The 14,283-nt window shown below is 40.1% G+C and overlaps 1 protein-coding gene across 1 annotated transcript; it reads left to right on the forward strand.

Moving 5' to 3' along the window:
* Nucleotides 1–1,363: 1,363 nt before the first annotated feature.
* Nucleotides 1,364–6,440, forward strand: cd40 (CD40 molecule, TNF receptor superfamily member 5). The gene is made up of 9 exons (XM_079179007.1): nucleotides 1,364–1,479; nucleotides 2,081–2,159; nucleotides 3,250–3,372; nucleotides 3,465–3,611; nucleotides 3,703–3,796; nucleotides 4,521–4,579; nucleotides 4,892–4,990; nucleotides 5,088–5,110; nucleotides 5,755–6,440. The coding sequence occupies exons 1-9, from the start codon at nucleotides 1,411–1,413 to the stop codon at nucleotides 6,040–6,042; spliced, it is 981 nt and encodes a 326-aa protein (XP_079035133.1). The 5' UTR covers nucleotides 1,364–1,410; the 3' UTR covers nucleotides 6,043–6,440.
* The last annotated feature ends 7,843 nt before the right edge of the window (nucleotides 6,441–14,283 follow it).

A 14,283-nucleotide genomic window follows, 5' to 3' on the forward strand; every position in this document is an offset into this window, starting at 1 on the left:
AAGCTACTATTTCATTCTCAAAAATGGACGAATAAGTTATTTTGCTATGTAGGAAGAGAGAAGCACATTAGGACTAGATTAGACGTATATTTCTATTCTTTGTTCAAGAAAAAATGGAAAATGTCTTGTACAGAGTGATGAAACGTTTACATTTTACCCTTCACCCACCCTTCCATCATCACTTCCTCCCCAGTCCTGGTCTTTAATGTTGAGTAGGGCTAATACAAGAAAAGCAACACAAAAAAGTGCATGTATACGAACACAAATGTCAGTGTAAAAGAAGAAGAAAAACACAAAAATACACACTTATTCAAAATAACTTCTCATACAGGTATCCTGTAACAGGAATGACAAGAGATCCTACAACTAGGAATAGCATGAAGGTAAAGTCAGTGATTTGTACTGAAGCATTTTTTTACAAAACTTCATGTCTGATATATGAGGGAAATGTACAAAATTCAAATGTGTCATTATATAAATATTCCTCTAAAATGGCATCATGTTCAATGTGTGCACAGGAAAAGAACACAAATATTATTATTATCAGGAATCCATTGGAATTTCCAGCAAGTGATTGGTTGTGAGAAATAAAGTGCGCATGTGCCTCTTTAGCTGTACCCGCTGTACATATGCCGTAATTGCATGAATACACACGCAACAAAATCTGAATGGTGTAGGGCTCACTCGATTACGTTTTAGACACTTTAAATGGTCAGTGCGCATGTCTGAACACAGCAGCAGCACCTTCACTAACAGTCACAAGCTGAGCGTGTTAGGAAATCCCCCCCTGGTGACAAATTATTGGGAAATCCCTGGATCTGGTGTAGTTTCAGGCTCGAGGCACATGTGTGACCGAGAACAATGAAAGAAATAAGCCTCTGTTGCCTATAAAAGCGAATTACCCTTTTTAAATGCAACGTATTGAATAATATAATAATATGATTTACTACATGTTGTTTTTTTATTGATGTAACTAGGGTGATACATTCAACTAGGACATAAGAAACTATATTACTATACTACAAAATGAATAAATCAAAGAACAAGAGAGGAGCGAAAAAAACATAATAATACAAATACTAACTTAACAGGCAATAACATTCTTTATAAGATTCCTGGAGCAAATTAAGTATATGAGCACATGTGTTATTGTTTATAGTTTGGATAGACACTATGCACTTTCCAAACTCAATCCTCAAGGGTTCAAACGAACCATGAATGAATGAATTGACAGTCCCTTCTGGACATTTTAGGAACCAAACTGCCGTCACGATACTATTAATTTACAGGAAACGGTCAAGAAAGAAAAAAACACACACACAGGAAATACCCTTAGAGCAGCTCCTCCCTTAAGAGGGCACACTTGAGAGTATAGCGACACACACTGTTGCTGTTGAAGCGGAGAGCAACATGCCGCGGACACGATCCACTAAAATGCATCTTTTGCTGCTGCTGATAATGATGATCATGGGTTGTTCGGTGAGTAATCTAATCAATGTATTTCTTTGTTAGATAGTAGGATAAGTAGCAGCATTTACGCTTTATCGTTTAGTCGTGGGATTGTTGGCTATATAATTGGTGCTAATTCTAAATCATTCTATTGGTATTTTTACTCAGATGTACAGCTAAATGTGATATTATGGGCGAAATTGTGCATTTCACGGTTATTTCACGGTTACACCCTTTGACGCACGTCTGTTACAAGTTACTTTCACTTTCGTTTAACTCGCAGCAGTAAAAACGCATGACTTGTTTCTTTTCTTAATTACACAAAATACGCAAAATAATGATATTAAAGCAGATACAATGTGCAAAAGAAAGAACGAGTGGCAGCTGGCATTCAGTTTCAGAGTTGACAGCTTCTTGAATGTTTGGGACTTTCCGTCACGCCTCATCCAGTCTGCTCTGGAGAGGAAGTGGTCCAACAGCCGCGACAGAGACATGATATGCTCTTATTCATGTGCTCATGTTCACTGCTCTTATTCATGCTCTTATTCATGTTCACTGCTCTTATTCATGTGTTCATGTTCACTGCTCTTATTCATGTTCACTGCTCTTATTCCCGCTTGTTGTCATACAGGTGATGACCGCTGCTCAGCCCTGCGACCCTCTAACTCAATATGAGAAGAATGGGGGGTGCTGCAAAATGTGTGGTCCAGGTACGTAAACATGCTCCGCTGACTTTGTTTGCATATCTAAAAATGATCCAGGAACATGTTACTTCTATTATTGCAGCCACACAGGCACTCGCTGTCCTAAAAACATGAACAATTGGGAGCCACGTAGTCTATATCGAGGTGTAAATGTAATGGATGTCCCCCCCATAGCTACATGAGTTAAATACACGTTAAAGGTACAGCATATAGAAGTCACAGATGGCAAAAAGTAGCACATTTATCAAAGAGCATGATCACTGATGCTAATAACATTTACTTTTGCTTTCAATTTGCTTTTTTCCTTCGTTGGTTTCTCTTTCACTCTCCCCATCCCAATGTCCACAGGAACAGAAATAGTTCAACATTTTGGGAAATCGTCTTATTAGATTTCTCGCCAAGATTATGAGAAGATCGATACCTCGCTCATAATCGTCTGTTAGATATTAAGCTACATCCAGGTAGAACATCAGGAACTTTCTCAAAAATAGTGGGCGGGGGGGAAACATTCTCTGGCTCCAGCTTTTCAAATTCGATGATTTGCTAATTTTCGCAACATTGTGAAGTGAATATCTTTTGGTTTTGTACTTTTGGTGGAACAAACCAGACATTTTAAGATGTCACCTTGGGAATTTGTAATGGGCATTAGGATTTAACATGTCACAGACTAAACTAAACTATACCAAAATAAATATCCAGCAGACCTGCAGAGCACACAACCCCACGCGAAATTGCAACTTCTTGTTTTTACACTTTGTCTTTTGTAAACTAATCCGAAACATGTTAATTAGTGAGATTTAGAGGAGCTGGTGGAGGCATTGTTTTGTTACCGTCCTTTAGACAGAGCAGGCTAGCCTGTGTTCAGTCTTTATGCTAAGCTAACTGTCCCCTGGATGTAACTATGTAGTTAACGGACAGATAGGAGAATGGTATCAATCTTGTCATCTAACTCTCAGCGAGAAAGCTTATTTCTCCAAAACTATCTAACTACTCCATGAAGCCACATGTCCCCATTTACTGTATATACCTGAGATGAATATTATAGTACTGCACAGATTGTTGACTATGAATAAGAACTTACTGTATGTTTTTTCAGGGACCAGAATGCCGTCCGGTGATACTTGTCTGGATCCTCAGTGCACAGAATGTGGAGACAATGAGTATCAGGATAAATACACAACTGAAACCAAGTGTCAACGTCAACCATACTGTGACCCACGTAAGAACTAAACACAACTGTTGCTAGGTATACACTGATAGACTTTAGTTCGATGTAGCACAATTTACAACTTGTGTCCATTCTACTTTCAGATAAGAACTTTAATGTTAGTGTCCAGAAGAACAAGAAGGAACGAAGCACCTGCATGTGTAAAGAGGGATTCCACTGCTCCAGTGCAGAATGTATAACCTGTGTGCCACACACACCCTGTAAACCAGGACACGGAGCTCGATCCATAGGTATGACACATCGCTTTGATTCACATTCAAATGTAAAGAATGGCCAGCTTTGTTTTGACAATGTGCTGAATCTTTCACACTCTGCTTTCAGGCAACCACACGCATAACACAGTGTGTCAGAAATGCACAGAGGGCACATTTTCTGAAGACAACTCATGGGGCGATGTCTGCAAGAAATGGACAATGTAAGTGCAGGAACTCAAATTCCCACGTCCAAAAATCTCACACCTATAGAACCTCAGTTTACTATTTAATCTCGGCTTGTGTATTTCGGCAAACAAACCTTCAAAAGAACAACACCTTTTTGTCCTCAAGGCTGTTTCAGAGATAAACATGGAAATGATTTCTTCTCATTTTGGTTTTTGTCTTGTCATGGGCTCCCTCAAGCTTACTAAGTCACTTATAAAGGAAACAATTCAGAAAATCCACTTATTTGCGCTTTTACAAAGAGTTCAATGAAAAGATCAATACCACTCTCATATATATATATATATATATATATTAATCAGCAGCAGGCCTAGAAATAGTCTAGCTCTTAACCCCTCGTTATGACATCTTAATCAGTGAGCTTCAGAAGTGCTAGTTGGTGTGTTTTTGTTACCTTGCCAGGCTAGCTGTTTCCCCCTATTTCTTATGTTTATGTTTCTATGCTAAGCTAACTAGCTGTAGCTGTATATTTGCTGGTTAGGTAGGAGAGTGGCATTGATCTTTTCATCAAACTCTCTGTAGGAAAGCACATTTCCCATAATGTCCTACGCAGGAACTTTTTTTTTGTCACTTTAGCAGAGTACCCTATTCACCAAACATGTCAGTATGCTTGAATGGGAGTTGAATATGAAACTTCAGGTCATGTAATCACCTGAATCTGAAACCAGGAATTATCCTTTAACACTGTAAAATCCTCTGCAGATGTATGGATGGATACCATGTTGAAAAAGAAGGAACAGACCTGTCTGACAACATCTGTGGTAAGTTCTGCGTAGGCTGATAAATTGTAAAAGTTTCTCACTTTTCACTCTCCTGCCATCTGCAGCCGTGTGGTTTGTGGTGGCTTGCTTAAAGCGAAACTATGGAGGCGATGTGATGATAGATCTCGTAAACCTGTGTTGGTCTGCGGTTTTGAGTGTGTGATTAACAGCTTTCACCGACACATTGTTTAAATTCATGTCTGGACTCCACTGTGTTTTAACGGCTGAATAACCACATTTTTAGAATTTAAAAGTAAGAATGATACAAGCATATGTGATTAATGTTTTTTCTCTCTTTTTCTTGTGTTGCAGAGGAAACCTCACGGTCACATGGAGTTGTGATCGGAATTGTGTGTTTTGTGGGTCTCCTTGGGTTTATAGGTTGTGCTTGCTGGTGTTGTTTTTGCAAAGGTACGTTGTGCTTTAAATGCTCTCTTTTATGACATGTTCAAGTTTCATTAATCCACTTACTGTACTCATGTTCTCTGTTTTTTCTGCGTTAAACCAGGAGACACAAAAGGAAAAGTGAAGGTAAATGTGATTTTCATCCTACGTTGTTGACTGACTGAAGTAACCTGTAGCATTCTGAAAACGATCCAACCAGTGGGTGGTTAGCTTAGCTTGGCATAAAGTCTAGAAACAGGGGGAATAGCTCGCCTCACTAGTAAACTAGTTGTGTGTGATTTATTTAAAACGAACACAAACTGAAGTTTGAAGACAACAAGTTGTGTTTTGTGTACTTTTTTAAACAGAGCCAGGATAGCTGTTAAACAGTCTTTATGCTAAGCTAAGCTAACTGACTGCTGGTACTAGCTTTCATTTTTAGCCATCAGCCATGAGAGTCGCGTGAATCTTCTCATTTAACTATCTACAAAAAAGTGAATGAGGTCAATTCCTAAAATGTTAAACTATTATTTTAAATGACATTTAATTTGGGGTCTACAGGGTGGAACGGTGTTAACATTCTTAATCTCATAATCTAATAATGGAAACCAGGTTTTCTATTAATGTGGAAGTGGAGTAATCTCTTACATTCAGAGCATATAAACACACTGACAAACTACAACTGTTGACCTTGAATTCATGAAAAAAGTTTTTTCTATGGCCACAACTGATATGTAATATTCCATATTTCTTATATTTCTACATTTGAACGCTATTTTACTCTCTTGTAGGTCTGTTTTGAGTCATGTCGGGGCGACAAAAGGGAGCCACTGAGAGAAACCAAAGTGCTGATAACAAACCCAACTGATCCTACTGAGGAAGAGTCCATGATGCATGAGCTGCAGTCCTCTCAAGAGGAGGCTGGTGTGAGGACACCGGAGGAAAACGAGGATGAGCTGAGCCAGGAAGTGTTACCAGATTTAGCTCTCAGTGAAAATGGAAACTATGTGACTCAGGAAAATGGGAAATCGTCAATCCTTTCTCGACAGGAATCACAAACGCAGACATTTACAGACTGAAAGCCGCCGCTGTCACTATGATCATTGCTGATAGCATGTAATTATGAATTGAACCTGTTGTGTAATGTTGCCCTATGTTTCTGTTGTACATAGTTTCCCCCTTATGATGTGTATAGTAGCGCTAAGTGTTTACAGTATATTGAACTCATTCTCTAATAATGGAGTTGTAGTGTAACTACTTTAGAAACTACATTCTACTGCTGTGTATGGCATATGTTGTATTTTTAAAGTTAGTAGCATTCTTCATTTTGTCATTGTATTATATGTTAATCTTTTAGATTGCGTAATTTAAAAAAATACATAATTGTACAAAGTTATGTTATGGGGATAGTTGTGAATGGAAAACGCATGTAATTTAAAAAACATTTGAATTTGCATTAAAATGCACGCCACTTCAATGTTAATCCGGAGTGTTTCTTTTTCCTGCTATTTGTTAGTGTGTCTATTAAATGCAGGGGTTTTCAAAGTCTGTCACTAAAATCGAGTCAGTTCCCATAATGCCTTGGGGGACATTATGAGGAAGTATAATGTCCTTCTAAATCCATGCTAACTCAAGTTCAGTCATTATTATCTGTTTGTTTACGGAAGAATGGCAGCGTTGAAAGTGAGCCGAATTCGCTACAAGCTGTTCATCTTTGCAGTGGACCCACGGGTGTTCGGACACCTATTACCGGATCACTTTGATACTCACGAAAAAACGTAAAAACATGAAGATTCTCAGTCAATTCCTGGAGTTTAAATGAGCGTTCATGATATCAAAGCGGATTTATGGACGTTTATTCGTGATGGCCATTGGAGATAATAATATCCTTGGAAAGTGTAAGTCACGTTCAATCGGAAAATATATGTTTAACCATTGTCTTATTTACTGAATCCTAACATTTAACGAACATGCACCTGTTGCTTCTACCTCCCAGCGCAGATTGGATGGAATGTGTCGTGCTGTAGTTCCACTTAGTTTCCTCAGAGGGGCGCGATAGCTTCACTGTAGACTGTTGGAAATGCAGCTCATCAAATAGTGTCTCAGTGCCCCACTGCTGAAATATGTTCTTTGTAAACTGGAACTATAAGGAGTAGAAACCCGTGTAATTAGGTATGCTACCACTGTAAAAATCCAAATCAAAAGGAGATAGTTTTAGAAGTAGCTCTTAACATTTTGAAGTTTTGTGACATTCTATTATATTCATCTGTTTGTTGTGAGAAAATGGGCTCAGATAAGAGCTAATCTGCCCTCTGTGTGTTCCCGTTTGTAGGGATTTGCATGCAGAGGCGAGGCCAGAAGACAAGGCAACAACGCGCCCAGGGGCTTTCTCATTATCCCGGGATTAATGAAGGTACAGCCCTTTGAATTTACACGGAAACGTGATAGTGAAGAATCCTTCTTCCAGACCCTAAACGTAACTTGGAACAGACACGTGAGCCTGCTGCGGCTGCTGCCTAATCTAAAGTCAATTTTATATTGCAGAGGATAAATTGGCTAAAATAAACACAACTATCAACATGCAGTCACACAGGCATTTCAAAAAACTCGGAGTGGAATTGTTCAACGTGTAATGGCAGGGATTACTCAGCAACAATCTGGCCCAAAACCTGTTTGGGAAGATTAAATAGACTTGGGTCTTGGGTTTGATATGCAAAGTAAGGCCAATACTCTCTTTGTACTCATCCAATTTACATGAATAAGCCAACTTCTCTTTTAATCTTACATGGGAATTTAAATTCATCTTGAAGAAAATGCTACCTTCTGTGCCCTTATTAACACAAACTGTTATAGACCAGTCAAAACAATTTTATTTAGATGCTGAACTTTATTTAAGCAAAATATTTCTTCATGAATAGACAAAGGAAACATAATTTACATGTTGGCGATGGAAAAATACATCTACATTTATTTACAACATGTGTATAGTCTTTGGTCTCAAAACAGGTTTTCGTTTCACTGCAAACTTCAGGAATAATCGACCAACTCCCTGAGGTTTGAAAGTTTAAAGTGCATAGAAGTGGAAAAGTGTCTCTCACGTGTGTCTAAATAGCCACTCAGACCATTTCACGAGTGGTGTAACATGACGGAACGAACAGTCCGTTTCTTGAAGCCCACTCGGCCCACAGTTTACCGGCCGGGTGGTAAATATTGTCCAGGGGTTTCTTAACAGTCTCTGAGGTGGCGGTCTCGGCCAAAGACCAGATTTTGGGTTTCTGACAGGCAATGTTTTCTTTACTCTCCGATAGCGTGTGATCAGAGTCGCTCTCTTCAACTTTCTTAACAAGTGCAAGTTTTCTGTCCTCGTGCTCGCTGCTTGGCTGCTGCGGCATCTCCAACCGCGCACCCACACACGCTGAGCTGTCCAAAGCGCCGTCTTCGTGCTCATCGGTGTGTGCGGAGTCACCTCGAGGCTCTTCCTCATCCAGATGACAGTTCTGCGTGGAACTGTCTGCATCGTCGCTCTCTCCCTCCTGCTCATCATCCTCCTCCTCGTCTGATTTCCCCTTACACGCCCAGCTGACCCTGTTCTCCTTCTTCAGGCGTCGCCTTGCGTTGGCGAACCAGGTGGAGACCTGCGTGAGGCTCATTTTGGTGATGATGGCGAGCATGATTTTCTCGCCCTTGGTCGGATACGGGTTCTTCAGGTGCTCGTTAAGCCAGGCCTTGAGCGCGCCGGTGCTCTCTCGGGTGGCCACTTTGGCGACCCTACCGGGATCCTCGGCTGCTCCAGGGCGATACGGTGGATAGAAAGCCCCCCCTCGAGCCAGTAGCGCGTGATGGTAGGGAGAGGTGGCCTTCAAGTCGAAACCGTTGTTCTGGAAAACAGAGAGAAGGAACGTAAGAGCTAGCAAAGGAATCTCGATTGTGCGCAATTACGCACGGATTTGACGACCCTTGACCCAGAGCACACAATTCAATTGTTTATAGACAGAAATGTAATAAAGGGGAACGTTTCCTGAACTCGTGGATTCTGGGAACGTTTTTGAGGCTTTAGGCTAACATAACGTAAGTACGACTCAGTGTGTGAGAGTAAATTCTCCACGATGCCTTTTTCTGAAAATGAGTTGTTAAGCTTCTCCAAAATCAGATTTTACTTACGTCTCTGTTTAAAAGTAGGTTGTAATGATTCCACTTGAGATTTTAATGTAAGTTCTGAATTACTTTGTGAATTATCAACTCACCATGTGTGTGATGTGCCTGTGGTGTGGATAGGGGATGAAGTTGTATCCCTGTAGTCCAGAGTACGTTATTGGAATTCCAGCTGCCATCGCTGCCAGATGCTGCGCCTGTTGCTGCTGCACACTCGGTGGGCATCCCAGCACCGGGAACTGATATCCAGTCGGCATGCTGATGTTCCGCTCCAAGAAAAAGCTGCCAATTCCAGTATGCGATGCGGGCATCTTTCCTGCGTCCCAGCTATTCGGCTTTGAGTGGCAATCCGACCTCCTGGATCTATTTATATACACCCAGCTGCCAGCGTGTGTTTGTAGGGGGGTGAGCGGGGGTGGGGGTGGGGTGGGGGGGGGGGGGGGGGGGGGGGGGGGGGGGGGGGGGGGGGGGGTGGGGGGGGGTGAGTGAGCAGGGGGAGGTCCCACTGGTAGTGACTGACAGCTACGTTCAAAAGACCCACAGCTTTCACTGGCAACAAATCCCATCAAAGAGGCCCTCCGCTGTTCCTTTTAACGTTTTCGTGGAGGAGCTAAATATGTGCTGCTTATCGCAACACAAGATTTGTTTGAAAAGACCTGAAGTTTCAATTCAAATGCAACATTTTTCTTTTGAGAGGTGAATAAAGACTCAGACTTTACCATCGGCTCATATTTTGTCATAGAAATACAGTCTTTAGGTTTGTATTATTGATCTCATTTTGATAGCAGCCCAAAATAAAACTTTTTTTCTTTCTTTTTTTTTTACATTTCATAGCTCATAAACAGAAGACGAAACGAGTCATTATTTGATTTTCCATTTATACGTTTTAATCGTTTTTATTTTGTTTTTATTTTACCTCTTTAGTTTTCAAGACATAGAAACTTACACCAGTTTGATGTATTTTTAAAGACGGATTTAACACTTCGCATGTCTAGCACTAATCGCCGGAGAGCTTAGAAAATGACCTGAATTCAGTTAACAACATCCCGCCAGTCTCTACTGTCGCATATGACACTTCATCCTCTACAGATCTGTAGTTTTGTGAATTGAATTAACCATCTCGATGACATTAAATTACGCGAATAAACAATTAAAGTACGTTTTACGCATGTATGCGTAAAAGTGTCACTATACGGATGTGTTACATTCTCCAAAATAAACCTCTTGCAGTTCTTTCATTAAATAATTGAATGAATATAACCAAGTTGTCTTTTAGAACCATATCTTTTTATTTGTTAATTTATTGACTGAACCATAACAAACTGCCCTTTTACATGTCGGATGGCATTTTTTTTGAATGAAGCACAACGTTTCAATGGTCCTAATTAAACGAGGTTAAGTGAAACAGGTGTTGACTAATGTATATGATAATTGTGAGATAACAGATGCTAATGTATGTGTGTGTGGAGGGGGTTGTTGGAGATAAGAGGAGAAGATTACACTTCTTATTCCACTGTCTCTCCCCCCTTCATACCCTTCAAAAGAGCCACATAAGCTCTGTGTTTGGGTTCAAGGGAGCTTCACCTCTTTTATCTTGCATAATTTGTATTATTATATTAACCCTATTGAGAGGGGTAGTGCTGGGGGCGATACTGACAAAAGTATTAAAGTGAAAAGACATGCAGTGATGATACCTAAAGCCACTTTACATATATTTATTTTACAATATTTTCTGTTTAGATTTTTATTTCAGTTTTTGTTACATTTTTACTTTAAGCCCAAAATGTACTCCACTTTTATAACCTTGTTACCTTGAGTTTTAACCTTCAATTGCCTAAAGTTTTTATTAACTATAACTCTTTTCACTTAACCTCAATAAGTTGCTTTTTTCTGCATTTGCTTTCGATGAAACTCTTTTAAAATCTGTCCATTTCTTTAGCCGATAGGCGTATAATGAGACATGCTTTACTGTCTTCTTCATGTCGTGCATCCTTTGTTTCTTATTTTGAAGAAATGCATTGGTCCTCACTGTTAATAACACCTGCATACAAGTAAATTGCAGACTTATGAACTGAATTATTTCTAATATTTAAGCCTCACATTAGCCTATAAGTGTGCACATACACATATTTAACATATCTGAGCGTGTCCATCTGACTTTATAAAAGTTACACCAGCAGTTGATATTCTTTTTTCCTAATTATTTGAAACAGTTAAAAGGATAACTTGCAAATGTATGGGGGGGGGGTGATGTACACTACATCAACAAATGTAGTGTATTGATTTCCTTGTTGCAGGTAATTTACATACTAAGAATGTACGCTCAGTTTTCAGCTTATTAGGTACAGCTTGCTGAAAACAATGCAGTCTAATACAAAGGTTCAACACAAAGCTCTACCTTAATGAAGATTATAATGTTGCTAAAAAAATATTTTAGAGAGCTGTTGGCTGTGATGCAGTGTCATCCTTTATGAAATACACACAATTAAGTGAATTCAAAATAATGCAAAATTGTAAATATTAAGTTAATCTTTCGTAAAAATAGAAAATTGTGCAAGTTACAACAATTTCTACAATTAACCATTGTTTTATTATCGACCAATATGAAGAAATGAATACATTGTTTTTACTCCGAAAACAAAACCACGTCAACTTCTGAACTCATTGCTCAAACACTAAATTCAACAGCGGAATTGCCATGTAATGTATTATAATGTGTTTTCTGTCGGTGTCAGTACTTCCGTATACTTAAAATGCATCGTGAGAGACCCGAAGAGACGAGAAGAAATGCTGAAACAATTTATGGATTATTCAATTGAAAAATAATATACTCCTATTTTGAATGGAGTAATCGATTAAGTCAAGCATTAACAGGGAAAAAATGCTACACATTATCAAGTTCCAGCTTTATACAATAATAATAATAATAATAAACTCAATATCTTTGGGTTTTGGACTTTTGGTCAGACAAGACATTTGAAGATGTAATTTGGGCATCTTTTGAACAGTTTGACATTTGTGGTCCAAACGGTCTAAATAGTCTGATTTACTGAAAATGAAAATAATCGCTTATATTGCTGACCTCTCCTCTTTTGTTTCTCCCACCATATCCCCGTAGTTATCATAAGAGGTGTTTGTAAATATTATGTTGCATAATTGAGGGTAGACTAGTGTGTAATGACGGACCCAAATGTGAAGAGAGAGAAACTAAAACGTGGTAAAGGAGGAATTTCTTTGGGTTGGGTCCACAGAACCTAAAGCAAATTTGAACAAGAGCAACAATAGTTCCAGCTGGAGTGCAAAGAGAAGGAGGCCTAAGGCATCAGTAGTCTACATCTCACAACACAAACAGCTCAGGGCAGCGGCCTTTGTCCCTCTTGTAGAACCCCTTTTCATTCTCTTCCTCTTTTGGCAGCTCCGCCACAATGCAGGTGTTGGTCTTGCTCTGACAGGTTGAATTTGTGCTGTTTGCCATTAGGATGTCAGTCGTTTGCAGGAGAGAGAAGTGACCAAATGGAAGACGATTGTTCTCAGCACCCAAAGAGATACAGTACAAGATAGCAAAGAGGATGGACTTATCTTTATCTGTGAGAAGAGAGTCATTCCTCTGTATTGAAATAGTGCTGTGAACCTTCCTTTATCTACAAATCCTGTGCATATTCCACACAACTCACTGCACAGAAAGCCCCTGGCTTTGGTTGAACATGCAGAACGACAGTGCGAGGGGCTAATGAGCAGGTCAGGACAAAAGGTTTAGGTGTGACCTCAATTACAGGCAATCCCCTACCTGCGAGTCGACAAAGGGACGAAACATGCAATTAGAATAACTCATAGGTAGGTGTGAACAAGACAACAAAAGCCTAAAGAGAATCCGCAGAGTCTTCCACACCTATTGCTTGTTAGTTTATTTTTGCCGCACCAGATACTGAAGAGGGGAGAAAGTTGACAGACAGACTCATAGAAACTGAGCCGGAGGAGATCAAAGAATTATATTCATTTTAAGTGTATCGTGAAACATGCTTAGACGTTAAAAAAGCTAAAATGAAAAGATGAAAAAAAAAAGTGTATTTAAAGTGTGTTTTCAGACATTTTGCCAGAAAATGTATCTAGAGCCACAGAAAAATCCCAATAAAGACTTAAAGCTAAAATTCTAGAAAGAGATTTACATAGTGAGAAGCACAGATAATCAATTGACAACAAATGCATTATGCTCTCCAACCAGAACTCCCTAATGAGATTTTCCTGGGGCACCAACACAAATGGAGAGATGTAAGCAAAGTGTGAATGTTATCAAGCTCTCCCACCTCTTTACTATCTGACCCCCTCTTCCCCAGACCCCCCTCCACTCTTTGTCCTTTGTCGTTTTCTCTTATCAGGACCACTCTATCATTCTTTCAAAATAGTAGTGGCGCTGAAACCGCTTGCAAATGTAAGTATGTCTTTGTTTGGGGCCGGGCAGTGTCCCGCCTCCCAGCTCCCTCCCGGGTGCAGCCTGATTGACGGCCCTCCGCTGGGTGAGTGACAGGCGGCGTTGGTTAGGCCGTGATGGCCTGCGTGACAGCTGGTGCTGCTGCTGCTGCTGGTTGTGTCCCTGTGTCGGGTCCCGGTGGGTGGGTGCAGGGCCCCCCCGGGATCCCACGGCTGGAGCCCCGGCCCAGTTGGCTGCATGGGGCCCAGTCAGAGCAGCTTCCCCGGAGTTCCAGATCAGCTTGTTAGCTCGCTGCACCCTGTTTCGACACATCAGCTGCAAGTTTTCCCTGCACATACGAAGAGGACGTAGCCATGCCGGTTATTTCTCAGTGTTACAGGAGTGGCTGTATTGTTTTTTTTACGGTACTAACATCGTTATTTCTCCCCATCCCCTTTCTCCAGCGCAGTTGCAAGCTGTATGTAGATTTTAATAATGGACGGGATGCCGCTTTTCCCTGCACACGTCTCATCCGTATCTCTGAGTATAACAAAGTAAAATGAAAACAATTTAAGTCTTCAGCAGTAACACTGCACTCCTGTTTAGCAGTTGTAAGCAGTATAAAAACAATGAATTCACATTTTATGCACTATATTGTAGTTGTTTGCAGACCAGATCAACATTTCTAACTTCTCCTATGAAGATATATTTCACATTATCACTGTGTTTCACAATACTGTCATTCATTATCTTTTTATAC

The sequence above is a fragment of the Pholis gunnellus genome (assembly GCF_910591455.1).
Source record: "Pholis gunnellus genome assembly, chromosome: 2".
Lineage (NCBI taxonomy): Eukaryota > Metazoa > Chordata > Actinopteri > Perciformes > Pholidae > Pholis > Pholis gunnellus.

Excerpts from the sequence above, each read along its gene's own strand:
- cd40 (XM_079179007.1), top strand. The coding sequence starts at position 1,411 with ATGCCGCGGACACGATCCACTAAAATGCATCTTTTGCTGCTGCTGATA. Across the intron at positions 1,480-2,080 it reads TGATGATCATGGGTTGTTCG|GTGATGACCGCTGCTCAGCC; the intron begins GTGAGTAATCTA and ends GTTGTCATACAG. Across the intron at positions 5,111-5,754 it reads ACACAAAAGGAAAAGTGAAG|GTCTGTTTTGAGTCATGTCG; the intron begins GTAAATGTGATT and ends ACTCTCTTGTAG.